The sequence below is a fragment of the Pantherophis guttatus genome, chromosome 15 (genome assembly GCF_059756535.1).
Source record: "Pantherophis guttatus breed Tessera chromosome 15, ASM5975653v1, whole genome shotgun sequence".
NCBI classification, from domain to species: Eukaryota; Metazoa; Chordata; class Lepidosauria; order Squamata; family Colubridae; genus Pantherophis; species Pantherophis guttatus.
The window spans coordinates 3,892,758-3,920,606 of NC_142077.1; the positions used below are offsets into that span (position 1 = coordinate 3,892,758).

At 46.3% G+C, this 27,849-nt stretch overlaps 2 protein-coding genes across 4 annotated transcripts; one reads left to right on the forward strand and one right to left on the reverse strand.

Annotated features, from left to right (window-relative positions):
• LOC117675839 (uncharacterized) lies at window positions 1–11,451 on the reverse strand. Its single transcript, XM_034434851.3, has 9 exons — window positions 11,318–11,451; window positions 9,580–9,694; window positions 8,849–9,002; window positions 6,942–7,087; window positions 6,637–6,813; window positions 6,073–6,189; window positions 5,107–5,193; window positions 2,455–2,602; window positions 1–1,628 (listed from the first exon to the last, which is right to left on the reverse strand). The coding sequence occupies exons 1-9, from the start codon at window positions 11,335–11,337 to the stop codon at window positions 1,597–1,599; spliced, it is 996 nt and encodes a 331-aa protein (XP_034290742.2). The 5' UTR covers window positions 11,338–11,451; the 3' UTR covers window positions 1–1,596.
• Window positions 11,188–27,412, forward strand: SLC35E2B (solute carrier family 35 member E2B). 3 transcript variants are annotated; one of them, XM_034434849.3, is made up of 10 exons: window positions 11,188–11,574; window positions 13,384–13,489; window positions 18,326–18,803; window positions 19,774–19,909; window positions 20,535–20,662; window positions 21,649–21,769; window positions 21,962–22,015; window positions 22,477–22,549; window positions 23,807–23,952; window positions 25,026–27,412. In XM_034434849.3, the coding sequence occupies exons 3-10, from the start codon at window positions 18,455–18,457 to the stop codon at window positions 25,276–25,278; spliced, it is 1,260 nt and encodes a 419-aa protein (XP_034290740.1). In that variant the 5' UTR covers window positions 11,188–11,574; window positions 13,384–13,489; window positions 18,326–18,454; the 3' UTR covers window positions 25,279–27,412. The 3 variants fall into 3 exon arrangements, with proteins under 3 accessions (XP_034290740.1, XP_087735431.1, XP_034290741.1); XM_087879305.1 differs by lacking the exon at window positions 11,188–11,574 and adding an exon at window positions 11,752–11,907; XM_034434850.3 differs by lacking the exon at window positions 11,188–11,574 and having other exon boundaries at window positions 13,384–14,042.
• The last annotated feature ends 437 nt before the right edge of the window (window positions 27,413–27,849 follow it).

Consider the following 27,849-nt stretch of genomic DNA (forward strand, 5'->3'; position numbering starts at 1 on the left):
TGCCATTGATCCTTTATTGAAAAATACAAGCCCGGTAACAAATCTTTATTTATTTATTTATTTATTTAAAATAAATCAAATTATTGATTTATCAAATTATAAATCATATAAATCAAATTTTAAAAAAAATAAAGCATTATGATTAGAATATGAAATACTGGCTTTTGGGTTAGGAAAAAAAATCACTTTTGTTACGAAGAATAGCTCGGCTAAAGATAACTTCACATCGCTGGGGGTGTTTTGAAAAGAGAGGACCAAAGCCAGCACGGAAAGTTTTTAAGATTGCATTTTGAACTTTTCAAAGAGAGCGCTCTGGAGTCAGCAAGAAATCCGCCATGCTAATATTGACTGAAAGAAAGAACAGCCGAAATACCCTTAGGTTAGGGCCAAAAGTTTGAAAGAGAGAAGCTTGCGTGGGTCTGATCTACTGTGTTTCCCCGAAAATAAGACCCTGTCTTATATATATAATTTTTTTGAACTCTGAAATAAGCACTTGGCCTTATTTTCGGGGAGGTCTTATTAATTTGGGGCGCGTGGAGGAAGATGGGGCTCCTCTTGCCATCTTACCCCATTTCCAGCTCTGTCTCCCTAACCCTAATCCGAGGAAATGGCAGGGACTGGCTGGACGTTTAAATATTTTTGGGGAGGGCTTATTTTCGGGGAAACACGGTAGACGGACATGCTGGTCCTTGCAAGGGCCCAGTTTGTGCAACACGGATGGGATAATTTTAGGCCAACGATTTTACCATTCATTCTGTCCTGCCTTCGGTGGGTCCTGGCTCAAAAATTCTTCGGGTGGGACAAAATCTCTGCCTTTTTTTTTTACAAGGGTTCGTGCAAAACTGACCAGCCTACACCAACCAGTATGCGACTGGTTCTTTGCCTCTCTGGCACCACACCAGGAGGGCAGGAGATGTTCTCCTTGAGTGCCTGCCAAGGAACTGAAGCAACCTTGCAACTGGAAGGACAATCTATTTCCTGCAACCTTGGAAGCGTGAAAACAGGCAGCTCCCTCTGTAACAAGAGTGCAAGCTGGATCGGAGAGCGGGTCAGGCCAGGCAAAAAATCGGGCCCCAGGCTCTTTAAGGTGAAACTACGGCCACACCCCCGCGATCCCAGTTTGCAATTTGGCAACCGGAATCTGCCCCCGTCGATCAAGCTCAGACATGCCAACGGTTTGCAAGGCCCAAATTAAATTAAAAATAAAAATAAGAGGGGGGGGGATTACAATACAGCCAGGGGAGCAAAATGCCAGACCCCAACCACGAGAAAGGCCACTTGCACTGCAAGCTACATCGGGAAGGTGCTCCGAAGGACATTTTGGGAGAATTGGGGGGACGATGTGTGGTTTCGTTGGCCGTTTCCGAGCGAGGACGGCTGGCAGGGTGTGATCCCGGAGATCCAGCGAGGCAGAATGGAATCCTAGAAAAGTGGAACAAATGTCTCCCTTGGGGATCGAGTCTCTGCTGCTGCTGCTGCTTCTCTTATCAGAGTCCTAACCGGGGGGGGGGCAGAAAGCGGAGGGGGGAATCGGATTTTCCCAACTTGGTTTTCACTCTATAAGAGCACATCGGTTTGACGATGGGAGAAGTGGGGTCACGAATCGATCCTTCCATAGGAAGAAAACACTGGAGAGAGAGAGAGAAAAGAACGTCATTATTGAAAAACGGGATCCCCCAAAAAAGATACAGCAAGTCCTCAACTTATAACAGTTCGTTTAGTGACCGAAGTTACAACAGCACTGGAAAAACTGATTTATGACTGCTTTTCACACTTAAAACAACGGATGCAGCATCCCAGGGTCAAATGAACAAATGTTCAGATAGAATAGAGAGTTGGAAGGGACCTTGGAGGTCTTCTAGTCCAACCCCCTGCTCAGGCAGGAAACCCTATATAGCATTTCAGACAAAGGCTTATCCAATCCCGTCTTAAAAACTTCCAGATGCTTGGCAACTGATTCATAGTTATGACGGCTGCAGTGTCCCGGGGGGGGGGGGATCACGTGATGTCCCCTTTTGCAAATCTTCCGACGAGCAAAGTCGATGGGGGGAGCTGGATTCACTTAGCAACCGGGTGACTAACTTAACGACCGCAGGGACTCGCTCAACAACGGTGGCAAGGAAGGTCGTAAAATGGGGGCAAAGGTCACGTAACCGCTGTCTTGCTTTAGCAATAGGGAATTTTGGGCTCGATTGTGGTCGTATGTCGAGGACTCTCTGCAGAGTGCGACAGTTTTGCTGGGCCCCGATTGGCATTCCCAAGCACTGATTGGCGGCTTCCCCACCGATCAGCCATTGAGACCTGCCCACGAGGGATCAAAGCAAAATTACTAGATTTGAAAATCTAGCCAGGTGTCGTCTTCTCAATCCCCATGCCAGCTCTCCGCTGAAGAGACCCACCCGACTCTGGATTGAGGTTACTCCCAGAAACCGTCCCTATGCCTCCGATACTCACTCCTCTCTCTCAGGCCTTGCCCAAAACTCTGGTAGACGTGAAACAGGGCCCAGAACAGGACGCTTTTGATCACCACCGAAATGCAGGAACAGGTGATGATGGCGGCTTCCAAGGCGTAAGAGCTCCCTTGGCCCCATTCTGTTATCACCTGGAGGGGCGAGGAAAAGGATAAATACATTGGTACCTGTCGAACAATTCATCCCCGGAGACAAAATGGCATGAAATTCACACCTGTCTGCGTTTCAGGGCATCTCACCGGCCTAATCTCTCCGCGCCATCTACCTTGCAGGAATGTGGTGAGAGGAAGGGAAAAGACAGTGCCCTAGGATCCAAGTGCTCTCTCTTGGATTGGAAAACCCATGGGTATAAGATAAAGGTAAAGATTTTCCCTTGCTCATATGTGCTAGTCGTTCCCGACTCTAGGGGGCGGTGCTCATCTCCGTTTCAAAGCCGAAGAGCCAGCGCTGTCCGAAGACGTCTCCGTGGTCATGTGGCCGGCATGACTCAACGCCAAAGGCGCACGGAACGCTCTTCCCTGCCCACCAAAGGGGGTCCCTATTTTTCTACTAGCATTTTTTACCTGCTTTCGAACTGCTAGGTTGGCAGAAGCTGGGACAAGTAACGGGAGCTCACCCCGTTACGCGGCGCAGGGATTCGAACTGCCGAACTGCCGGCCTTTTAATCGACAAGCTCAGCATTTTAGCTACTGAGCCACTGTGTCCCCTTTCCACGGGTATCCTGAGGCCTAATTAAGAGACTTTGAGCATCCAATGGTTTGCAAGCCTTTGCCAAGGGAGGGAGGGAGAGAGAGAAAAGAAAGAAAGAAAGAAAGAAAGAAAGAAAGAAAGAAAGAAAGAGAAGGAAGGAAGGAAGGAAGGAAGGAAGGAAGGAAGGAAGAAAGAAAGAAAGAAAGAAAGAAAGAAAGAAAGAAAGAAAGAAAGAAAGAAAGAAAGAAAGAAAGAAAGAAAGAAAGAGAAAATTGTTCGCTATCTCCCTCTGTTTAATCCTAATATTGAAAGCTGCTGAAAAATTATCTCTTATTTTTTTAAAAAAAGAATGTGATTATCGCATTCAAGGCTGCTGCTGGTTTTTCTGCAGTGACTAGGAGGCACATTCCAGAGGGGTTTGACGTTAAAAGGGCTTTGCGAAGCCTCAAAAATCTTGTGTTTTTCTTACCTTCAGGGTCTGGCACAGCTGCTCCAAAGGGACCTTCAGCTGGTGTTTGGAAAGCTGTCCAACTTAGCTTGACCTAGTCACATTTTTTATTTTTTAGATTCAGCGTTTCTCAACTTGAGAAACACTAAAAAAAAAATGTGTGGACTTCCAATTCCCAGAAGTCTGGAAAATGGAAGTCCCCTCGTCTTAAAAGTTGATAAGATTGCTTTTAGACAACGGGGTTGTGACACAAATCATTAAAAGGGGGACGGACGGACTGTGACGTTCAGAAAAATGTTTATTGCTTTGGTGCCTCTCTCTCTCTGGAGAAAGGAAAGAGATGGCAAGGGTTGCACTTTTTAAAGAACTGACTAGAAAGTAACTGGTTCTCGCTTAACAACAGAGCTAACAAACCAACATCTAGAGCCACAAGTATGCAAAAATCCCAACAACAGGCTGTTCCCGGCTTTAATAAATCTCTATGACAAGGTAGATCGCTTACTAAAAAGCAGGGACATCACCCTGCCAACAAAAGAGTGTATAGTCAAGGCGATGGTTTTCCCAGTTGCAATGTCTGGCTGTGACATTGGACCACAAGGAAGGCTGAGCGCCAAAGAATGGAGGCCTTTGAACAATCGTGCTGGAGAAGACTCCTGCGAGTCCCTTGGACCGCAAGGCGATCCAATCGGTCAGTCCTAGAGGAGATCAACCCTGACTGCTCTTTAGAAGGCCAGATCCTGAAGAGGAAACTCAAATCCTTTGGCCACCTAATGAGAAGGAAGGACTCCCTGGAGAAGAGCCAAATGCCGGGGAAGATTGAGGGCAAAAGAAGAAGGGGAGGGCAGAGAACAAGGTGGCTGGATGGAGTCACTGAAGCAGTCGGTGTGAGCTTAAATGGACTCCAGAGGATGGTAGAGGACAGGAAGGCCTGGAGGAACGTTGTCCTTGGGGTCACGATGGGTCGAACACGACTTCGCAACTAACAACAACAAATGACGAGGCACCCATGATTTCCTAAGTTGGTTGACAGCAATTAGTCCTACAGTTAGTCGGATTCACTGGTTCGTAAAAGCATGTCTGAATTGGGCCTATTGTTGGATGTCCTTGGATGGGATCCAGCTGAAGGAATTTAGGCCTGAGTTCTGAACATGATGGATCGAGACCAAGAGTTTGCGGCTATCGTGCAACCAAGGAGGCGCCTGCAAATTCCAAAACGAACAACTGAATTTTTTATTGTCGTCGTCGTTTCCTCCACGAAGGTTCACCAGGCTTACGAACCAATTTCCTGCCTTTTAACACGCTGGGTACTTTTTAAAAGAAGCAATATGCTCTGAGAATTTGCATTTTCTCGTTTCTTCGGGCTCCAGATTTCATTTCAGGAAACGGAGTAAAAAGGTTCCTACCATCCTTAACTCCCAAGGCTGCATTTGGAAACACCCAAGAAAAATTCCCTCTTATCCTCCCGAAATCAGCAAACCGAAGTTTGGCAAGACTTACTGCGTAGAGGAGGTATGCCAGATAAGCCACTTCGGGTAAATTCTGAATCACGAAAATCCAGGCGAGAGGTTTTAACTCTTTTAAGATCTGGAGGGCGGGGGGGAACCAAAACAAAAGGCACAGAGTGACCGAAGGCTCACCGGTTGAAAAAGAAGCCTATCACATCAGTTTCTGCTGCAAATATATATATATATATATATATATATATATATATATATATATATATATATATATATCAAAATACAATAGCAGACAATGTCTTTGAAAGAAGGAAGAGCTATATGCTTCTCCACAAATACTGTAGATGGGGAGAATTAGCGCAGGGAGTTAAAATAGCAATAGCACTTATACTTCTTGTGGTCCGCCAGCAGCCTGCGGAGCTGGCAGCGGAGTCGGACAGTGAGGAGTCTGGGAAGGAACATGGGCCAGTCCTGGAGTCTGGGGAAGGCTCAGACGAGGGCTCTGCGTCGGAGGCAGAGATGGGGCCAGGGCCATCTGGGAGTGATGCGCGGACTCCGGAGCCTCCAGAGTCGGACAGCAGAGAGGCAGAGGAACAGGAGGAGCCTGTTCCTAGTGCACGCGTGCGCAGAGCTGCCACAAGGCACAAACAGTTAAAACCAAAGGGACGACTCAGGAGTAAGGCCTGGAGATGACTGGCCCCTCCCATAAGGTTTAAAAGAGGAGCAAAGGCACATGGGCCCTTTGTAGGAAAGCCAACGTTGTTAATTCTGTTCCCAGTCGGCATCTCTGTTTGATTCTGGACTCCGTGGGGCTTTGCCAAGAAGGTCTTTGGCAGAGTGTCAAGGGAGATAAAGGTTGGCGGTTATCCCGAAGGACGTCTCCCCGAAGGATTTTTTGCAACTAATTGGGATTCAGCTGTGAATGAACGTAATTCACAGCTGTTGCAATAAGAGAGTTTTTTTGGGACTTAATGACTCAGGAAGCCTAGGTCACAATAATACTCACTGCAGTGATGCCACAGGCCACCTTCAGAACAGCCCAGCAAATCCCAACAGCCAGGAACACACTGTGGAGATTTGAAATCTCCCGGGTTGTGGTCAGTAGCAGGACACACAAACAGAGCTGGCAAATAGAAGAGAGGTCTCAAAACAACGACCAGGTGGACATAGCTGCAGATCCCTTTCCCACCCAAATCAGGCAGTGGTTCAGGGTCATATCTTGACCGTTTGAAGGGATCTTACGAATCCAATAGCACTTAAGACTTATATACCGCTTCACAGCCTTCTCTAACCCCTCTCAGCCCTCTCTTAACTCCCAGCTCTTAAATGTGAGCTAAAACAGGGGTCTCCAACCTTGGCAACTTTAAGGCTTGTGGACTTCAACTCCCAGAGTTCCTCAGCCAGGAACTCTGGGAGTTGAAGTCCACAAGCCTTAAAGTTACTAAGGTTGGAAACCCATGAGCCAAAGCTGGTGATCTTTGGTATCAGAAAAGGGGACATCCGTCACGCCCAAGTGACAAGACAGGCTCAGGACTCAAAAGAGAAGTGTTGGTTTGGTGCCAGGAATTACCTGAGCCTGGAGGTCAAAGGTCAGCATGGAAAAGCAGAGGTTCAGCATGAAATACTGGGCTTGAAGGCTCTCCAACGCGCCGCCCACTCGGAAGGCCATCCGGCTCTCGCTCTGAATCAGGATCACCGCGCAGCAGACGTCGAAGGCCCCCACCAGAAGGATCAGGACGAAGCGAGCCTGGTGGGAGAGGGGGATTTAGAAAAGGGGAACCCCACTTCACCCATCGGAGGCCCCCGATCCTCCGACACAGGATGCCTCCTCGCCATCACCAACTTGGAAGGAGGATCTCCAGCCGGGATGCTCACCAACAACTCTGGCTTCTGCTTGGCGGGCAGGACGGTGAAGTTGATCACGGAGCGTAGCATGACCAAAGCGATAGAGAGGACGAAGACGACGAGCTCCTGCCGATTCTCCTGCAGGATTCCCCGGTTGACGTAATAGATGCAGAAAACTGCCACAAAAGAGAGGCCGGGTTATCAGTAGCCAGCAAAAGAGGGGAGAAGAGATTCCCCAGGGGTGGAAGCAGAGCCCCGAGATCAGCTCTTGGGTTGGGATTTGCCCTCCCTGTTTCACTGAGGGCCGGAACCTTGCTTCGTTTAAAACGGATAAAGCGAAAGGGAGCATCTATTCTCTGACTGGATGGCGGATCCATCCAATCTGAAAGATTAATTTTAATACATTTAAGATTCATCGTTTGCCTTTCTCAAGTGCCAAAGCAACTAGCAGTTACCCCCAAGTGGCGAAAAGCAAAGCTACAAAGAAAAATGAATGATAAAATTAGCGAACAACAGCCAGTTTCCTGTGTTAATGCCTTGGCGAGTGGCTGAGTAAGCCATGGTTTGTTTTAACTATGATTTGACTAGACCAAGGAGGACAGATTCAGATATTAAACCATGATGGGGTTGATTTAACTTGAGTGCTATGGATAAAATCCAACCCTTGCATAAACTAGGGAGGGATTAAAAACAAGAAATATATATATTTACTTTCTATGGCCAAACATAACAAGATTCTGGAGTGGACACCAGGCCCAAATTTTGGGTTCTTCTTGAAAACTGTCCCTGGCCATTCAAAGCTCTGTCCCTGTCTTTGGATCTTTATCCATAAAATGCCAAAATACAAGGTGGAAACTCTTGCTGAAGGCAGGATTCAAGCGGCAGAGAACGCTTGAATCCTGAGAGAATCCTGAGAATCTTGAGAGGATTCTTTAAAAATGTGGGACAGCAATGCCACCTACTGCCTTCAGTGAGTATTACAGTTTACAGGGCAATGGAAGACTTTAGCAAACAGTGACACCTATCAGGGCAACAATATTGTTGGGAGAGTCCATGTCTTCACCCATCCCTACGGATGCAGAAATTGCTGCGAGCCAGATGAAAGTGACTACAAAAACAATCTTCGACTAACTGGACAACTGCCCTTAACAACTCTGGCGAGAAAAGTCATAAAATCAACTGTCTTGTTTAGCAACGGAAATGTTGGGCTCCGTTGGGATTGTAAAGTCAAGGACTACCTGCAGTTATGCTCTAGGAATTATTGACAGGATTAAAACCGGATCAAAAGTAGGATGAACAGACCTAGGACGGTGTATGCAAATTGGGGTCTACACAACTATAGCCAAATATAAAGCAGAGTAACTCATCCTTTAGGTTTTTTGTTGTTTTTTTTTAGAAAGAGTCAATTCCCTTCTTGCCTCTTGTGCAAGAATTAGATCAGTCTAGATGTCTGTCAAGGGAACGCGGTGGCTCAGTGGCTAAGACGCTGAGCTTGTCGATCAGAAAGGTCGGCGGTTCGGCGGTTCGAATCCCTAGCGCTGCATAACGGGAGTGAGCTCCCATTACTTGCCCCAGCTTCTGCCAACCTAGCAGTTCGAAAGCACGTAAAAAATGCAAGTAGAAAAAGAGGGACCCCCTTTGGGGGGAAGGTCACAGCGTTCCGTGCGCCTTTGGCGTTTAGTCATGCCAGCCACATGACCACGGAGACGTCATCAGACAGCGCTGGCTCTTCGGTTTAGAAACGGAGATGAGCACTGCCCCCTAGAGTCGGGAACGACTAGCATGTATGTGCGAGGAGAACCTTTACTTTTACCTTAGATGTCTATCAAAAATATAATTTGTATAAAAAAAAAGACTACTTTTGAGCACTAAAAGTTCATCCTTCCCCTACCATTCTAGTTTGTAAAGTTTGCCAGCCAGGATCATTGTTTGATTACCAAGGCCAATGATCTGGATGAGAGACACAGTGAAATCTTCATTTTTCTGCTGGATGAGGGTCTCTATGGTTAATCCAATGACACTCAACAACGAAAGGATGGTGACACAGAAGTAGATCTTGACAGGGGATGACAGTTCGGACCATCGTTTGATCTGGAACGATAAAGAGTGCAAGTAACGTGAAGAGAATTTTTTCTTCAAGTTGGACTTCAGCTTCCCCGTTTAGCCCACAATCCTGGGATTTCCTGGTTAAGTCCCATCTAGTAATTTGCTTTCTGAAGTTGGTTAAGGGAGGTGCCATCAGCTGCTGCATGCCATGTTTGTAAAATTAGCAGAAAGCAATGGATGGCAGTGCCCCAACGTACCTCAGGTCAGAATTACATCTGTAATTCTGGTGGCTCAGCAGACTAAAAGTATTGTGATTAACACCAGCTGTCTGCAATTACTGTAAGTTCGAATCTCACCAGGCTCAAGGTTGACTCAGCCTTCCATCCTTTCTAAGGTAGGTAAATTGAGGACCCAGTTTGTGGGGGCAATAAGCTGACTTTGTATAAAATATACAAAAGGATGAAGGCTATTGCTTAACGCATTGTAAGCCGCCCTGAGTCTCCGGAGAAGGGCGGCATATAAATCAAATTTTTTTTAAAAAAATTCACATATTACGCACATGGTCCAATAGCTCAAACCACTTTATTGAAATGGACAAGACTGGTGAAGTGCAGATACTTACAGGGCCGCACGGCGTGGCAATCAGCTCTTGGTGTCTTGGCGTTAGATTTGGCAGCGGAGAATTTATGCTTTCGTTTGGCAAAACCAGCGCTTCTTCTGACTGGGAAAGGGGAACCCTAGATGGACAGGAAAAAAAAAAAGGAAAATTATATGTGGAGGTTCAGGAAAATACGTTACGTGTGGAAATGCGCTGGTCCATCATGGGTGTGCTAAGTCAGCAGGAGGGAAAGGGGTTCTTTGTCCGGGAACAGAACTCTACCCTAATTTTCAATTTTTGTAAAAAACGAAGTCGGGATTTGGCTGGAGGATCCAAGACAGATGTTGGCTGATGAAAGTTAGGGATCAACCTCTGGAATGTCACAGCGTGGGGGAACGGTTTGGATGCCCAGCAGAGGCTCAGCTGAACTCCCAAGCTTTGCTCCCAATGGAGTGAGAAACGTTTCGTGAAACTGCACAGGGTCACTCCTGAAGGGAAGGAAAATGTTAGGTTTCGAAACCACGTGTTCTGTCCCCGTACCACTCACGCACCCCCCCAGACGGCCTTGAGTTAATAAGCCACACGACAAAACTCTTTGAAGATAAAGCTGGCAGCAACCCAGTGGCTAGCTGCCAAATCAGACTTTACTCACACAAAACAAAGATTAGACTGCAAGCATTCCGATAAAACAGGCAGAGTTTCTACAATACAAGGATTCATCCAAATGCAGTCCGATAAAGGAGGCAAAGTCCAGTAACGCAGAGATCAGCAGTTCGTCACAAACTGAACCGGCCACCACACCCACATTTATACCCTGTGGGGTGTGGTCCAGTGACTCAGCTTCCCCTCTGCTGTGCACACTTTCCCTGCGCCTCTGTCGAGGGTCCAGCCAGCACTTATCTTCCTCGTCGCTGTCCACCTGTGGCTGCAGGGACGTGCTTGGCTCTGAGCCTATCGTTTCGCCTTCGGTGTTCTCCGGAGGCATTGCCAGAGAGGAGGGTCCTGGAGTGGGAGGCCTTGCCAACTCCTCTTCCTCACTCTGAGTTTGCATCTGTCGATAGCCCAGGCTCAGGCAACGGAGCCACAACATGAGGTGGATGTGTATTAGGGCAGCACTGAGGCTTTGGCTCCCATTGGCAGTTTCCTGGCACAAGGGCCAGGCAAAAACGCCAGGGCCATCGGCTTCTAGCTGCCCAAAGTTAACTTAAAAAGCTAAGTTTCTAGTCCTCCTGAGGTGGGTGGGTCCACGCTGAGGTTTCTTTTGCACATGGCGCATGGAATTACAAAGCCGGCCGATGATGATGATGATGAGCCCCACATATTGTGCCAAGTAATCATATAGGATTCACGTTATCCCGCAAACTCAGTTTGGGCTGATTGAATAAACCACGATTCCTGAATAAATCATGATCCCATAAACCAGGTCAAGCATGAAATGCAAGGATACTACCTAGCGAGATCCCAGATGCGCGGAGACCCCAGTTCCCATAATCCCCAGGTAGCATGTCTGGAGTGATGGGGACTGTAGTCCCACAATCCCTCCCCCCCTCCTCTCCAGTCATTTCCTATTGAAAACCCATACCCACATTTGAGAGGCCGTGACGTCAGAGGAGACGCGTCCGGACGCCCCTCTGACGTCACGCCGCGGCCAGGGAGACGGAGCTATAACGGAAAGATCGGTCGGCTTCCCTTCCCCCCCGACCCCCTCGACCTCCCCACCGTCGTCTACGGATCCCCGCAAGGGGCAGTGACCGGCTGCTACCTCGTGCCGGGCGTCTCCATGGCGACGGCGACCGTTACATGTCCCAGCCGAGCGACGAAGCGGGCGCTCCCGCATACGGGAAGTTCTCTCGGGCAGTGGCCATAGAGAAGGAAGTGCCCGAGCAGAGGAACTTCCGGCCGAGGCGGAAACGCGCCATTTTCAAGTCCTTTGCGCCCGCCCTCCGGGGAGGGTTCGAAGCCGTGGTGCCATAGAGAGAGGGACGGCTAGACTTACTTCCCGCTCTCATTCTCTCCGCGGTAGTATTTTTCCTCATTTGATGTGCTATCTCGTGACGTCACTTCCTTCTCTCCAGTACCTACCAGTTTCTAAGAGGCTGATGACGTCATAGTCTTGAGCTGCCTTAAAAGGCAATAAAACTTTTTATTTTCTTTAGGCATCCTGACATAACCTTTAGGCATCCTGACATAACCTTTAGGCATCCTGACATAACCTTTAGGCATCCTGACATAACCTTTAGGCATCCTGACGTAAACAGTCCCTTCCTTGCTAATCTGGAGGAAAGAAAGCGGAAGACACGTGTTGCCTCAAGAGGACTAGAAACTTGAGTCTTACCTGTAAATGGGAGCATGGTAGAAAGCTTCCACTGTTCAATATCCTCCTCCTCGCCACTATTTCAGTTTGGTTTCAGTTCTAAATGTAGAAACTACCGTAGTATCTAATAACTGTGAAGACTGGTATCAACAGGACTAGAAACTTGTTTGGCTTTAATTAGGAATGGTTTGAAGCTCAACCTCGGGGAACTTTCAATATCTCGGGTCGCCTTCCTGACATCCAGAGTAGATGAGCAATTTTTAGATTTACTTGTAAGCTGCCCATTGAGACAGTGAGATGGGCGGTGTATAAATTTTGACGAATAAATAGGGTAAAATTAATCAAAGGTTAAGGAATGTTTCCCTTATTCCTTCCCAATCTTTCGAGTCCTGTGGTAAATTGTCTGTGAATTAATCTCGGAGTGACTTTTTTTATTCCTGCAGCCTCGGCAAGAGAAATTACTGACCCTCTTCAGTTCAGAAAACTCAGCTCTTTCTTTAAACATTGGAAGGGTAACAGAATAATAAGAGAATAACAGAGTTGGAAGGGACTTTGGAGGTCATCTAGTCCAGCTCCCTTCCCCCCTCCGTCAAGCAGGCAACCCTATAACATTTCAGACAAAAGATTATCCAACATTTTAAAAACTTCCAGTGTTGGAGCCTTCACAACTTCTGGTGGCAAGTTGTTCCACGGATTCATTGTTCTCCCTGTCAGGAAATTTCTCCTGAGTTCTAAGTTGCTTCTCTCCTTGATGAGTTTCCACCCGTTGCTTCTTCTCCTGCCTTCAGGTGCTTTGGAGAATAGCTTGACTCCCTCTTCTTTGGGGCAACCTCTGAGATATCAGAACACAGCTATTATGTCTGTGCCTGCTCCTTCTTTTCATCAAACTAGACCTACCCAATTCCTGCCAGTCTTAGAAGAAGAAAAAATAATTGTAAGGGTTACTCTACAGAGTTACTCTCTGTTAATGTTATCTAATTTTAGGTTCTATTTAATTGAGCCAAACTATGTTATAATAATAATTTTAATTAGCAATTTTATGATGTTTGCATATCTATATTTTTCTTGACTACACCGCCTTGAGTCCTACGGAAGAAAGGCGGTATAGAAATATAATAAATAAATAAATAAATAAATAAATAAATAAATAAATAAATAGATAGATAGATAGATAGATGATAGATAGATAGATTAGATAGATAGATAGATAGATAGATAGATAGATAGATAGATAGATAATACTCCAGCCTCATCTTTCCATAAGGGGCATTTCTCAAAAAAGGAAATTGCATTTGGGAATCCCTCAGATTTATTCTTTTCCTCACAGGGGAATGTGAGTCTTAAAAAAAAACACCAAAGGATTGGCATTTTACGCATGTTCAAGAGAGTCCTCATCACACGCAAGTTAAATCTGACCTATGCTTGGCTCTGAGTGGTGTCTGAAATTAGTAATTTCTCTCTTGTCTTTTTTCTTTTCCTCCTCCTCGCTTCTGGCTTGCTCCGCCCTGCCAAAGGAGGAGCAGATTGTGCGAACAGGCCCACCTCCCTGACTGATGGAGGTAGCCCCGGTGATGGCTGCGGAAGAAGAGGACAGGAGGATCTGTCAGAGAACAGAGGCAGGTGTGTTTGTCTGCAGGGCAATCCGGGCAACAATTGTGTTGCTCTGCATTGCACGTAGGGGGATAATTTGCAATTGTGGTTTGAAAGAGCTGTTCTGGAGACATTTGACAGCTGACCTTTTCTGTCTGCACAACTGCAAGAAGGAAATCGATTTAGAACTAAGGACGTCTTTGGATATCGTTCATTGTTGGTGTGGGCTGTATTATAGTTATTTGTTCATCAAATTAATACCTTTGACAAAGAGGCTTCGTGGGGAAGACGGTTGAATTTTGTTCCCGCCGAGAAAAGCAAACGGAGTAGCCTGAATTACCATCAAGATCTAGACAGAAGATAGTTTGGAAATCATCTGAACGGATTCCTTTTTTTTTTTTTTTTTTAAGAATTGTTTTACAAGTAGGAATATAATGTGAATCACCGTGGCATAAACCTTCGTGGTCTGCTAATGCTAAGCCCAGTTAGATTCAGGAGGAAACGCAGAAAATTGAATTGATTTGTCCAAACTTTTCATCATTTATGAATAAACCTGTGTTGTATCTTTAATGTCTTTGATCAGGTAAGAGATTTATAGTAAGGGACGGGTTGATTAAAATATAGCTTGTATGTCATTATAGCTGGGTTACTGTACGGTATTCAAAAAAATTAGAAGAGCCATTTGCAATTGTATTTTTGTTTATTTTTTGTGTTCCGGCGTATGTGCACATTTGATTCTTTCTGTACCAGGACTATGAAATTGACAGTGTTTTGTGTACACATCCCCAAATACAACAATTTCACTGTTAGTTGTGCATGAAATTTAAATGAATTCATAGTAACTGATGAGAGTTGTTATCATGTTATCTTTAATGATATTAAGTAACAGAAGAAGATTAAAAGGTTTCCCTTATCACCAGCTCTGGCCTAAAAAGAAATCATTCTTGATCAGTTAACTTTTGATGCTTTCAAGGCTTGGAAATCCCCATGAAAACAAAGGCAGTACTTTTTCAGCTCTTTCATCACATATATTCCATTTTTTTTTCAAGGGCAGAGCGGGCTGCACAAAGGAGCTTCATTTTGGCAAGTACCTTTGTACACCTGGACATAAGGAAAAATAACGCACAGAGGAGGAAGCGCCGTCTCAAACCAGAGAATCAAAATGCTGCCGGTTTTTAGTCTCTCAGTACTTGTGGTTTTGATGTTGAAGGATGTGGTCGCACGCCTTGAAAACAGGCAGTTTTCAAAATTAGCAAAAGGTTCCCTGGGTTGAGGGGTCCTTGATGGTCTCTGAGATTGGTTGTTTTCTTGCAGATGTTTAGAATAGAATAGAATAGAATAGAATAGAATAGAATAGAATAGAATAGAATAGAATAGAATAGAATAGAATAGAATAGAATAGAATAACAGAGTGGGAAGGGACCTTGGAGGTCTTCTAGTCCAACCCCCTGCTTAGGCAGGAAACCCTACACCACTTCAGACAAATAGTCATCCAACATCTTCTTAAAAGCTTCCAGTCTTGGAGCATTCACAACTTCTGGTGGCAAGTCGTTCCATGGATTAATTGTTCTCACTGTCAGGAAATTTCTCCTTAGTTCTAAGTTGCTTCTCTCCTTGATGAGTTTCAACCCGTTGCTTCTTGTCCTGCCTTCAAGTGCTTTGGAAAATAGCTTGACTCCCTCTTCTTTGGGGCAGCCCCTGAGATATTGGAAGACTGCTATCCTGTCTCCCCTTGTCCTTCTCTTCATTAAACTAGACATACCGAGTTCCTGCAACCGTTCTTCGTATGTTTTAGCCTCCAGTCCTCTAATTGTCTTGGTTGCTCTTCTCTGCACTCTTTCTAGAGTCTCAACGTCTTTTTTACATCGTGGCAACCAAAACTGAATGCAGGATTCAAAGTGTGGCCTTACCAAGGCCTTATAAATTGGTATCAATACTTCACCTGATCTTGATTCTATCCCTCTGTTGATGCAGCCTAGAACTGTGTTGGCTTTTTTGGCAGCTGCTGCACACGGCTGGCTCCTATCTAAATGGCTGTCCACTAGGACTCCAAGATCCCTCTCACAGTTACTACTGTTGAGCGAGGTACCACCTATACTGTACCTGTGCATTTTGGGTTTTTCTTGCCTAAATGTAGAACCTTCCTTTTTTTCACCATTGAATTTCATTTTGTTAGAAAGTGCCCAATGTTCAAGTCTATCAAGATCCTTCTGTATCTTGAGCCTATCTTCTGGAGTGTCGGCTATTCCTGCCAGCTTGGTGTCATCTGCAAATTTGATGAATTCCCCATTTATTTATTTATTTATTTATTTATTTATTTATTTATTTATTAATTATATTTCTATACTGCCTTTCTCCCATAGGACTCAAGGCGGTGTACAGTCAAGAAAAATATAGATACACAAACATCATAAAATTGCTAATTAAAATTATTATTATAACATAGTTTGGCCCAATTAAATAGAATCTAAAATTAGATAACATTTTAAAAACATTCACACGTTCATATGTTCCTCTTCGTCCAAGTCATTGATGAAGATATTGAAGAGTACTGGGCCTAAAACAGAGCTTTTTTAAAACGGAGTTTCATTACCCAAGTAGGTAACATCATCAATGCTAGAAGGGAGCAGGGTTTGCTAAAGGACTTAACACCGGATTTGACTGGATTGAACTGTATATAACCAGAGAGCAAACCCTTCTCCCTCCTAGCACTGAGTAATGAAACATTTGCAAGGAAACAACCAAGCTCAGGGACCCCTCATTTCAACCCTGAGCCCCAAATATTCTCTTTTATTAGTTTGCTGCGTTGCCAGATGTTGTCTATATAATTTCTGGTAGAATAAATATGAAGCCTCTTGATTTTTGGGCAAGCACCGACTGCTCCTTTCACCTTGCGTTAGAAAGCAGAAGCTTTTTACAGCCTGAATCATTTTAAATGGAATTCATTGTGGGAGAGAAAATGCTTTATATACAGCATATCTTACATAAACCTTTTGCTGGCTTTTTAAACGAGTGTTTGTTACAGCCAGGTTATTATAGAGTGTTTTTTTTTTTTTAGTTTTTTTTTTCTTTCTTTCTTTTCAGCAAGGCGAATCCAGTGTGGCAGGATTTCCAGCCTTGTTTTTAATTTTTATTTTTCCATCCAATCTCATTCCGGGCCAAGTGCGAGCGCCTTTAAAACACTTTGATGTTAAACTTTGAACTTGGCTTATCAATCTGCCCTCTGCCCCAGGGAGCCGTTGGCGTGGTGCCCACCCAATCTAATGGATATTAACAATGCCCTATCTTCCTTTGCCATCTATTTTATTTCTCTCCGCTTGTTTGCTTCTTAACAGCCTCTCTGTTCAAGCTGCCTGCTTTCTTAGGAGGGAGAATGAAAAATAAACGTCTTGTTGGATTTCATTGCAACCGAATTGCCATGATCACCGTTAACGGTGATGCCGAGCGCACGAGACGTTAGGTGGCCCGATTTTGACGGAAAACCTGTTTTGGCAATCGCAAAACTGCTCCCTTTTTTTGATGTCCTTTTCTTAGAACTTGGGTGGAAGTTTTATTTTTTTGGCAGGGATGGGCCTTGAAAGACGTGGCACCAGATTATAGCTTGATGTCCGACCTCTCTCTCCTAACCATTTGACTCCCGGCCAGGCAAACCGATTTTAGCTTGTTGAGGCATCTCTTTTCTTGGCTCTGTTTTTGGTGGGTTTTGTGGGAGAAGCCAGGATTCCCCCAGGGTTGAATATCTGCTGCTCTACCAATCTATTTTATTCGAAGCTGCAGGAGGGGTTTGGGGGGAAATTTGGAACAGGATTTCTGCAGACGGCGGGCAAGGGGTGACGTGGATTGGGTAAAAAAAAAAAGTCTGGTTTAATTGACAGGTGACTCTCTTTTGAAGGAGAACTCCAATGCTTCATGTGGCAACTTGTTCCGCTGGCTGACAAGCTTGGAGGTTTCCCTCCTGATGTCCAGCCAGAATTGTCTTTTTTGTTCAGGGTCTTGGTTAGTTCGGCCCTTGGAGAAGAAATCCCCTCCTTCTGTCTGATGACCCCTCTTTTCTTTCTCAAAAGAGCCCCCCCACCCCCCAAGATTCAACAGACAGAATTCCACAGGGAATGCCAGTTTGGCGAACCTCAGAACTCAGTTTACTTTGTTCAGACTCTGATTTCCAAACTTATTTTTTTTCTTTTTTCATCCTTCCTTCCTTCCTTCCTTCCTTCCTTCCTTCCTTCCTTCCTTCCTTCCTCCCTCCCTCCCTCCCTCCTTTCCTTTCCTTTCTTCCTCCCTTGCTCCTCTCTCCCTCCCTCTCCTTTCCTTTCTTCCTCCCTTGTGCCTTCCTCCCTCCCTCCCTTGTTCGTTCTTTCTTTCCTCCCTCCCTCCCCCTTCTTTCCTTCCTCCTGCCCTCCCTTGTTCCTTCTTTCTTTCCTTCCTCCCTCCCCCTTCTTTCCTCCCTCCTGCCCTCCCTTCTTCCTTCTTTCTTTCCTCCCTCTCCCCTTTTTTCCTTCCGCCCTCCCTCCCTTGTTCATTCTTTCTTTCCTCCCTTCCTCCTTCTTTCCTCCCTCCCTCCTTTCCTTCCTCCCTCCCTCCTTCTTTCCTTCCTCCCTTGCTCGCTCCCTTGCTCCTTCCTTCCCCCCTTTCTCCCTCTTTACTCCTTCCCTCCCTCTTTCCTTCCTCCCTCCCTCCTTTCCTTCTTTCCTTCCTTCCTCCGTCCCTCCTTTCCTTTCTGCCTTCCTCCCTCCCTCTTTCCTCCCTCCCTCCCTCCTTTCCTTCTTTCCTTCCTTCTTCCCTCCCTCCTTTCCTTTCTTCTTCCCTCCCTCTCTTTCTCCTTCCTTCCTTCCTTCCTTCCTTCCTTCCTTCCTTCCTTCCATCCAGACAACGGAGCAACGTGTGACCAAATGCACCTGAAGCTCTTCGCAAGCCAAGGGAATTTGGAGGGCCCCTCCGCTGAAGTCCGAGGGCTCCGCTTTGGCAGTTGAGCATCGGGCCTCACCTCCCCCGAACATGGCCACCCTAAGCGGCAGCTCCACTTTGGATCCGTCCAGCTCCGGCCCTTCCACCTCCCTCGTTTTGCCTCTGTTGGATGACAAACCCAAAGCGAAAAACCTCTTCCAGTTTGGCTCCCTCTTCCATAGCCGGAGCGAACGCTTCGTCATCGCCCGGAGCGACAGCGTGCCGGAAGAGAATGTCCTGAAAATCACCATCACGGAGACCACCGTTATCGAGTCGGACCTGGGCATCTGGAGTTCTTACGCCCTCACCTACCTCACTCTCTGGTTCTTCTTCAGCTTTTGCACTCTTTTCCTGAATAAGTACATCCTGTCACTGCTGGAAGGGGAACCGAGTATGTTAGGTAAGTGACCCCGTCCAGTGCTTTGGCTGGCTTTAGGGAATTAGGGCAGTTGAAGTCAACACCTCTTAAAGTTGCCAGCTTGAGAAACACCCATTGTCTCTTAAGTGCCGAAAATCAGCGCCGTCGTTCTCTCCGTTCTTGAGATTTGCAAACGCCCTGAGCTTTTCTTCGTCCTTTAGTGTAAGAGTTTTGTTTGTTCCCTCTGCCATCCGTCTGGTAAACTTGCAAGATTATTATTATTATTATTATTATTATTATTATTATTATTATTATTAATTAAATTTGTATGCCACCCCTCTCCGAAGACTCAGGGCGGCTCACAATGCATTTAAAATCATTATAAAAAACATTTAAACATTAAAAACATTAAAAAAACTCATTCACACCATTCATGGCCGGATCTCACCAGATCACAAGAGCGAGATCAATGGCCCCAGGCTTGCCGGAAAAGCCAGGTCTTCACCACTTTTCCGAAGGCTAATAGGGTGGGGATGGTCCGGACCTCAGGAGGTAACTGGTTCCAGAGAGCTGGGGCAGCCACAGAGAAGGCCCTCCCCCACGGGCCCGCCAGCCAGCATTGTTTAGCTGACGGGACCCGGAGGAGACCAACTCTCTGGGATCTTACCAGTCTCTGGGAGCTGTGCGGCAGAAGGCAGTCTCGAAGATACCCTGGTCCTGAGCCATGTAGGGCTTTAAAGGTAATAACCAACACCTTGAATTGTGCCCGGAGACCAATAGGGAGCCAGTGCAGCTCGTCGAGAATTGGTTTAATGTGGGTGTACCTAGGTGCACCCACAACAGCTCGCGCGGCTGCGTTCTGGACCAACTGGATCAGATTTGTTTCCCTTGCCGTATACGTGTATAGCAATAGCAATAGCATTTATATGCTGCTTTACAGCCCTCTCTAAGCGGTTGATGGAGTCACTTTTCGCCCCGGTATCCTAATTTTAGGCACCTCTCTTTCTTCCAGGCGCCGTTCAGATGCTTTCCACCACCTTCATTGGCTGCATCAAAATGTTCGTCCCCTGCTGTCTTTATCAGCACAAGACTCGTCTCTCCTACCCTCCGAATTTCATCATGATTATGCTTTTCGTTGGCCTGATGCGGTAAGGCCTGGGCACACATTTGGAGAAACTGAGTCACTTCTTCATTGGTGGATGCCTGTCTTTCTTGCCCCCCCCAATCCAAATCAGTGTGTCCCGTCCCCCCGAGGAGAAAACTTAAGTTATTATTTTTTTTATATAATATTAGCGTTTTTGGAGGAATCCTCTGAGACAAACATTGGAGAATTTCCTTTTTAAAAAAAAAAAAAAATTAATCTGCTTTTGCATTAACTTTTTTAAAAAGCCAGTTTTCTCCAACTTCGAGTTTTTCAGATGTTTCCGGATTACATCTCGATAATTCGCTATATAGATCAACTGGAAAAAAATAGATTTAAACTATTGGATAAAACTAAAGTCTTCCATTGCTACCCTGTTTCCCCCAAAATAAGACATCCCCTGATAATAAGCCCAATCGGGCTTTTGAGCGCATGGTGATAAGGCCAAGCGCTTATTTCAGGGTTCAAAAAAATATAAGACAGGGTCTTATTTTCGGGGAAACACGGTAACAGCTCTGTTTTTCTTCCGGAAACATTTTGGAGGTGAAGGAAGAAAATAGGTTTGCTTGGTGTTTTGGCTGCTGCAAAGTTAAACTGCCTCCCCCCCCCACCCCCCCTTTGCTGCTTCTCAGGTTTGCAACCGTGGTTTTGGGGCTTGTCAGCTTGAAGAACGTGGCTGTTTCCTTTGCCGAGACGGTGAAAAGCTCAGCACCCATTTTTACCGTTATTATGTCGCGCATGATTTTAGGAGAATACACCGGTACGTTTCTCTCTCTCTCCCCCTTCCCTCTCTCTCTCTCTTGCTCTCCCTCCCTCCCTTCTCTCTCTCTTTCTGTTTCTCTCTCTCCTCCTCTCTCTTTCCCTCCCTCCCTCCCTCTTTTTCTGTTTTTCTCTTTCTCATCCCTCTCCCTCCCTCCTTCCCCCTCTCTCTTTTCCTCCCTCCCTCCGTCTCTCTTTTTCTGTTTCTCTCTCTCTCCCTCTCTTTCTCTCTTTCCCTCTCTCCCTCCTTCCCTTTTTCTGTTTTTCTCTTTCTCCTCCCACTCCCTCCCTCCTTCCCTCTCTCTCTTTCCCTCCCTGTCCCTCCTTTCTTCATCTCTTTCTCTCCCTCCCTCTCCCCCTCCCTGCCCCCCCTCTCTCCACCTCATAAAGTTGTAGTTGTCGGGAAAATCGGAGGAGGAATATATGTTGGATATATCTGTAGCCCTTGGTTGGGTTATTCTTAAAAACAATAAAGGCGGAACACAAACGAATAAAGCACATTATTCAGCCCTTCGGGGGGTGCGAAGGAGACCACTTTTCAACCTCCCTAAATCTCGGACCGCAAGTCAAATTGGCTGTCAGGTTTCGACAAACAAAGCCTTTGAAGGAAAACTATTTATTAAGCACGACATTCTAAAATCCGACTCCATCGAAGCCAACACTGACTTCCAGACCCTCCCTTTCCGTTCCCCACTCCCCTGCCCTCATTGGCCATCTTCCAAGTCATTCTACCCCTAATCTACCGCTCCAACTCAAAGGAATTTCCCCCCTCCCATCCCATCTCCTAGGGGATATTATCTCCAGGGAAAATAAGTAGGTGAAAAGCCAAACGCCCCTTTCCAGACGCCTCCGCCTCTCCTTCTTATGTCAGCACTAGAGTAAATGCAGCTTGAAGTGCTGACATCGGCCAGGAGTCTTTTAACTGGCTGCTGTTTCTACGCTTCTGTTCCTTTGTTCCCTTCTGATTTGTGTCCCAAATTGTTCCAGGGCTGTTCGTGAATCTCTCTCTGGTCCCCGTGATGGGCGGGCTGGCCTTGTGCACGGCGACCGAACTGAGTTTCAACATCCTCGGCTTCTCGGCGGCCTTGTCGACGAACATTATGGACTGGTAGGCATCGCGGAAGCTCAAAAGCGGGAGGCGTGAAGGGGAAATTTGCTTAAAGATGCTCAGCTGACCTTGGAAACATCTGCAGAGTTATTTTTAGTCGTTCTGGGCAGTCCTTCCCCTTTGCTCTTGGTTATTTCCGTTCAAACTTTGAAACGAATGTCGCTTCTTTCTCCTTTTTTTTTTTTTTCGCAGTTTGCAGAACGTTTTCTCCAAAAAGCTGCTGAGTGGGGACAAATACCGTTTCTCGTAAGTATCTGGTCATTTAAAAGCTTTGCACGATTTAACAGAAGCTTTGGGAGTGGTGCGGTGGGCCTAGAGGTGGAGCTCTCGCCTCACAATCAGGAGGCCGTGGGTTCGATCCTAAGGAGAGGCAGATATTTCTCTCTCTCTCTCGGCACAATGAGACTATATCTGCTGAACAAAACTCCGCCCTGGTGATAGGAAGGGCATCCGGCCAGTAAAAAAAACACTCTGCTAGCTCCATTCAGTTGCCCAGACTCCACCCCGCAAAAGATTATGGGGTCGTTAAAAGGAGATGATGATGATTTAACAGAAGCTTAGCTTCTCCTCCGCTCCGAGGGACCTACATTAATTTCCTCGGGTGACCCTTCAAGTCCCCCCAGAATAATTGTTTGGTTCACTTCATTCATTCCTTTTCGTCCCCCTCTCCTTTTTTTATTTTTCTTTCTTTTTCTTTTCTTTTGCAGGGCTCCTGAGCTTCAGTTCTACACTAGCGCAGCTGCTGTGATCATGCTTATTCCGGCTTGGGTCTTTTTCATGGTGAGATATCCCCCCACACACACACCCACACACACCGTTTGGGAATGAGGTGGCATGTTGCTGTTTGTCAAACAGGCCACAACTGAGGTTCTGTCTTGTAGTGTAGAAATTCAGGTTTGGGGAATGGTGTGAACGGTTGCAAGTCACAAGCTGACATTCGGCAGGTGGGGCCCAAACTGAGTGGAACAGGCATTTTTCTCTTTTCTGACTGTTTTTTTTGCTCAGGCGTTCTTTCCTTCCTTCCTTCTACCCTCCCTCCATCTCTCCCTTCCTTCCTTCTCCATTTTTCCTGTTCTCATCTGCCTTCCTTCCTTCCTTCCTTCCCCCTTTTACCTGTTCTCATCTGCCTTCCTTCCTTCCTTCCTCCTTGCCTCTTTCTCTCCCTTCCTTCCTTCCCCTTTTCCCATTCTCTCCTTTCTTCCTTCCTTCCTTCCTTCCTTCTCCATTTTTCCTGTTCTCATCTACCTACCTACCTACCTTCCTTCCCCTTTTTACCTGTTCTCATCTTCCTTCCTTCCTCCCTCCCTCCCTCCTTGCCTCTTTCTCTCCCTTCCTTCCTTCCTTTCCCTTTACCCGTTCTCTCCTTCCTTCCTTCCTTCCTTCCTTCCTTCCTTCCTTCCTTCCTTCCTCCCTCTCTGCCTCCCTCTCTCTCTCCCTTCCTTTCTTTCCCTTTTCCTGTTCTCTCCTTCCTCCCTTCCTCCCTCCCTCTCTCCTTCCCTGCCCCCTCTCTCCCTTCCTTCCTTTCCCTTTTCCCATTCTCTCCTCCCTCCCTCCCTCTCTCACTCCCTCCCTTCCTTCCTCCCTTCCTCCCTCCCTTCCTTCTCTCTCTACCTCTCTGCTCCCTCCGTCCCTCCATTCATTCTTGCATCCTTACTTCATCTCTCCCATCTCTTTCTCCTCATCTCTTTTTCTTCCTTTCTCCCACTCTTTCCTTTTTTTCCCTTTCTCCTTTCTGCTCCTTCCAGCCACCTGCTGGGAGAAGGGGGAAAACGTCCCTCTTGATCGACATATCTATATGCTTGGAAACGACGTAACGCTCAGCTTCATATTGCCAGCCCCATGTCAATAAAGGGTTGCTTCATTCAGCACCCCCACGGCCTTTCGTGCCATACGACGTGAAATTGGGGGAAAACAGGGCAGAAAACTCTGCTAAAGCATTCCAGAAGGATCTCAAATTGAGCTCCTGGCGCTGCCTCCCTTTTAACCTCCTGCCCTCTCCTTCCCTTCTGTTTCGTTCCTTCTTTTCCCGCCGGAAAGGATATGCCGGTGATCGGGAAAAGTGGGCGGAGTTTCCAGTACAACCAGGACATTGTGGTGTTGCTCCTGATGGATGGAGTGCTGTTCCACCTCCAAAGCGTCACCGCTTACGCGTTGATGGGCAAGATTTCCCCCGTAACTTTCAGGTAAACGAAACCCAGAAATACCATAGGGGTCATCATCCGATAAGAAGCAAGCAGAGTGGCGCGGTGGCCTAGAGGCGGAGCTCTCGCCTCACAATCAGGAGGCTGTGAGTTCGATTCTAGGTAGAGGCAGATATTTCTCTCTGTGGGCACAATGAGAAATATATCTGCTGAACAAAACTCCGCGCTGGCAACAGGAAAGGCATCCGGCCATTCAACACTCTGCTAGCTCCATTCAGTTGCCCAGACTCCACCCCGCGAGGGATGATGGATAAATGATGATGATGATAATCTGATAAGAAGCTCCTTTATTTAGAATAGAATAGAATAACAGAGTGGGAAGGGACCTCGGAGGTCTTCTAGTCCAACCCCCTGCCCAGGCAGGAAACCCTACACCACTTCAGACAAAGGGTTATCCAACTTCTTCTTAAAAATTTCCAGTGTTGGGGCATTCACAACTTGTTCCATTTATTAATTGTTCTAACTGTCAGGAAATTTAGAACTAAGTTCTAAATTGCTTCTCTCCTTGATTAGTTTCCACCCATTGCTTCTTGTTCTACCCTCAGGTGTAGATTTACAGGGTGTATCTATACCTGAGTGGGTAGATACACTCATTTTAGGGGTAGATTTACAAGGAAGCCATGGGGCGGCTTCATCTAGGCTGGCAAAGGTTCCCGGCTCCCATTTAGCGTGGCCTTCCCGATCCCGAGACTCTCTTTGGGGCAGCTGGACTACAGCACCCATCATCCCTAGCCATGCCGCAAGGGCTGTAAACTTGTCTTGTTTTGGCAATGCTGCTTACCATCGTGCAGAGCAGGAGACTTACAGCCGAAGGATTGCTTCTCTTTTCTCATTTTGTGTATTCACATTTGCAGCAAGTTTTCTCAGGTTCTCTAATTTGGCCTAAATCCAACCAAGATCTCCTTGTCAGCACTAGAGTAAATGCAGCTTGAAGTACTGACATCGAAACCTGACACTCCTCCTATTCCTATCTATTATACACAGGCATCTCCTTGAGTATGAAATCACTCCCAATTTTTTCTCAGTCTCCTCCTGTTTTCCTGTCCTTCCCACAGCGTGGCCAGCACGGTGAAGCACGCCCTGTCCATCTGGCTCAGCATTATCGTCTTCGGGAACAAGATCACCAGCCTCTCGGCCATCGGGACAGTGCTAGTGATCATCGGAGTCATGCTGTATAACAGAGCCAAGCAGCACCAGCAAGAAACCCTCCAGAATCTGGTGGGAACATCCGCTACCCCCCAACTGTCTCCAGTGATCAAGGAAGACTCCGAGCCCCTCCTCTCCAAAGACTCCCGTCCTTTCGAATGAGACCACCGCCCTAAATTTAGCTACGCAGAAGTTTAAAAGAAGGACATTTTTTTTTTCTCTCTCTCTTGAGTGATCCCCATCCCCAACCCCAAGGCCCATCCCACTCGCAAGCCGGGGCCTGCTACGATAAGAAAAACACGGGCGCAGAGACCACAAGCATTGTATGGAAGAGTTCTTCCTAAGACTTTTGCGCTCTGCCGTCCATTTTATTCGAAAGTGTCTTTTAGGACACTTTTGGTCCATCATCCGATGTGAAATCCAGCAAAGTTTGCCATTGTCCAAGGTTGCACAAAAGGAAAACAAAAACCCAGCTGGTCCAAACTCCCAAAAGCTGGGAAAAAAAAATCGGCTTCCGGAGTCTCAAAAATCGCCAAATGTCCCTTGCTGGGAACAATCACAATCACCAGCGTGCAACTGATATTCCGTCCTAGGAATTCCTTCGTTAGGTCTGCGTTCCAGATGAAACCCTTCTGAAGTTGTTCTGCTGAGAAGTCATCAGCAATTTTGACCCACAGCAACCTCTATCTCGCCTCCAAGCTAAAGTTTTGGCTTTCCCTCCCCCAAGAACGGACCATGTTGGCTTGTTTGTGGGGAAGAGCTGAGAAACGTTTTTTGCACAGGTGGCAAAGGAGAGGCCGCTTCGATATTTGTTTTATTTTGTTTCCGTCCCGTTGAGGGCTTGCAATAAACCCCAGCCAGCCTTTCGAAATCCGGATGCCCTGCTAATAGCAATCAAGAAGTGATTTGGGGAAAAGGCACGCTAGAGTTTCTAGCTTCTAGCTAGCTAGCTTCTAGCTTCTTTGGAGTTTTAAGACCGGACACATTTGGGATTGTAAAAATGAGGAGAAAAATTGTGCGTTGCGTATTGTCCTGGATCATGTTGGCGTGGGATGCCTCTTAGCAATCAAATTAACCAAAAAAACTACTGGAAGAAGGAAATGAAATTTTTGCAGAGCCAGAGTTTTAAAACTCGACGCGTTCGGGATTGTAAAAAACGAGAAAATTGTGCGGTGCGTTTTGTCCAGGATCATGTTGGTGTGGGATGCCTCTTAGCAATCAAATAACCAAAAAAAAAAACCCAACAAACTGCTGGAGAAGGAAATGAGATTTTACAGAGTGAAACCCTCTCAAAATAATGTTTGTAAATCCCATGAGGTGTTTTGGGAAGCTGTCTTTATTGTCAGCTCATATCTGTCTTAACTTAGTTTTGCTACTCTGGGACCACTGAAGTTATTCCTTCCTAGTTCACGACAAATCCATCCACGTCCTTGTGGCTTCGGTATCGATAGCCCAGGACTTGAATTCTGTTCATGTGCTGTTAGCAACTTCCTTGGAAGTAAAAACCACTGAGCTGCTCAGATTCCTGTGAATTGAGCAGTTTGAAGCTCTGAGCCTATATTGATTGTCTGTGCTACAATCCGTCTGAACGAAACGTGGTCAGGTATTCATGGTAGGGGAAAAATAATGTTTACCCTCAGCACGTTAATACGCTTTTAAATTTCAGAGTGGGGAAAAAAAATCACTCCACGTTTCCTGATTTGTCAGCCAGCAGGAACATAAATTGGCTGCCCGACCCCAAATGTTTTACTCTCTTCCTTCCCACCCCCCAGCTCAGCTTTGTTAGTCGAAAAAAGGGGTACGGCAAACAATGCTTTCTGTTTAAAGAACAGAATATGAGGAGCGCTTGGACTTTGGATGCAAAATTTCTCAGGCAGAAACAGTCTCCCTGCTGTTTGTCGCTCCAAAACGCCGACATTATTTTCTCTCGTCCTGGGCATACTTGAAAGGCAAACATTTTTTTACAGGTGCTTTGTGTGTCGGGGCCAAAATCGTCCGTATCTCAGATGCCAAGCTAAGACGGCAAAAGAGTTTGGAGGCTGATTTAAGAACGGGTGGTGCACTTGCTCGCAAGCCACTTGGCATCATTCCGATGACCACTTTAAAAATCTTGACTAGAGACCAATCCTGTGGATAACGTTTCATGACCTGTGTAAGACACAAATCATTTAGGATTTGTTTGGTGTAGGGAGTTTCCCCCCCCCCCAAAAAAAGAAAGAAACTTAATCCAGGTGTAATCTTGTATCTGTTTTCTTCTCGGAAGTCTGCATCAAAACATTAAACGTCACTGAAAGTGCATCTGGTTTTTTTTCTCTTTGGTTTATATGAGCATCAACCCGCGTCGTTTTTATAGCGAATAGAATAGAATAACAGAGTTGGAAGGGACCTTGGAGGTCTTCTAGTCCAACCCCCTGCTTAGAACCTGACCAGCAAAGTCAATGGGCAAGCCGTATTCACTATGTGACTAATTTAACAACTGCCACTGATTCACTTAACAACTGTGGCAAGAAAGGTCGTAAAATGGGGAGAGGGCACAAAACTCACTGAATATCTGTCTCACTTAGGCACGGAAAATTTGCGCTCAGCTATGGTCGTAAGTCAAGGACTTCCAGTGTAATGCTTTAGGCTAGTGTTTTGTCAGCTGTGGCAACTTTGAAATGCGTGGACTAGCCGCTGGGGAATTCTGGGAGTTGGGAGTCCACACATATTGAGCCTCGTATTGAGTACTGCAGG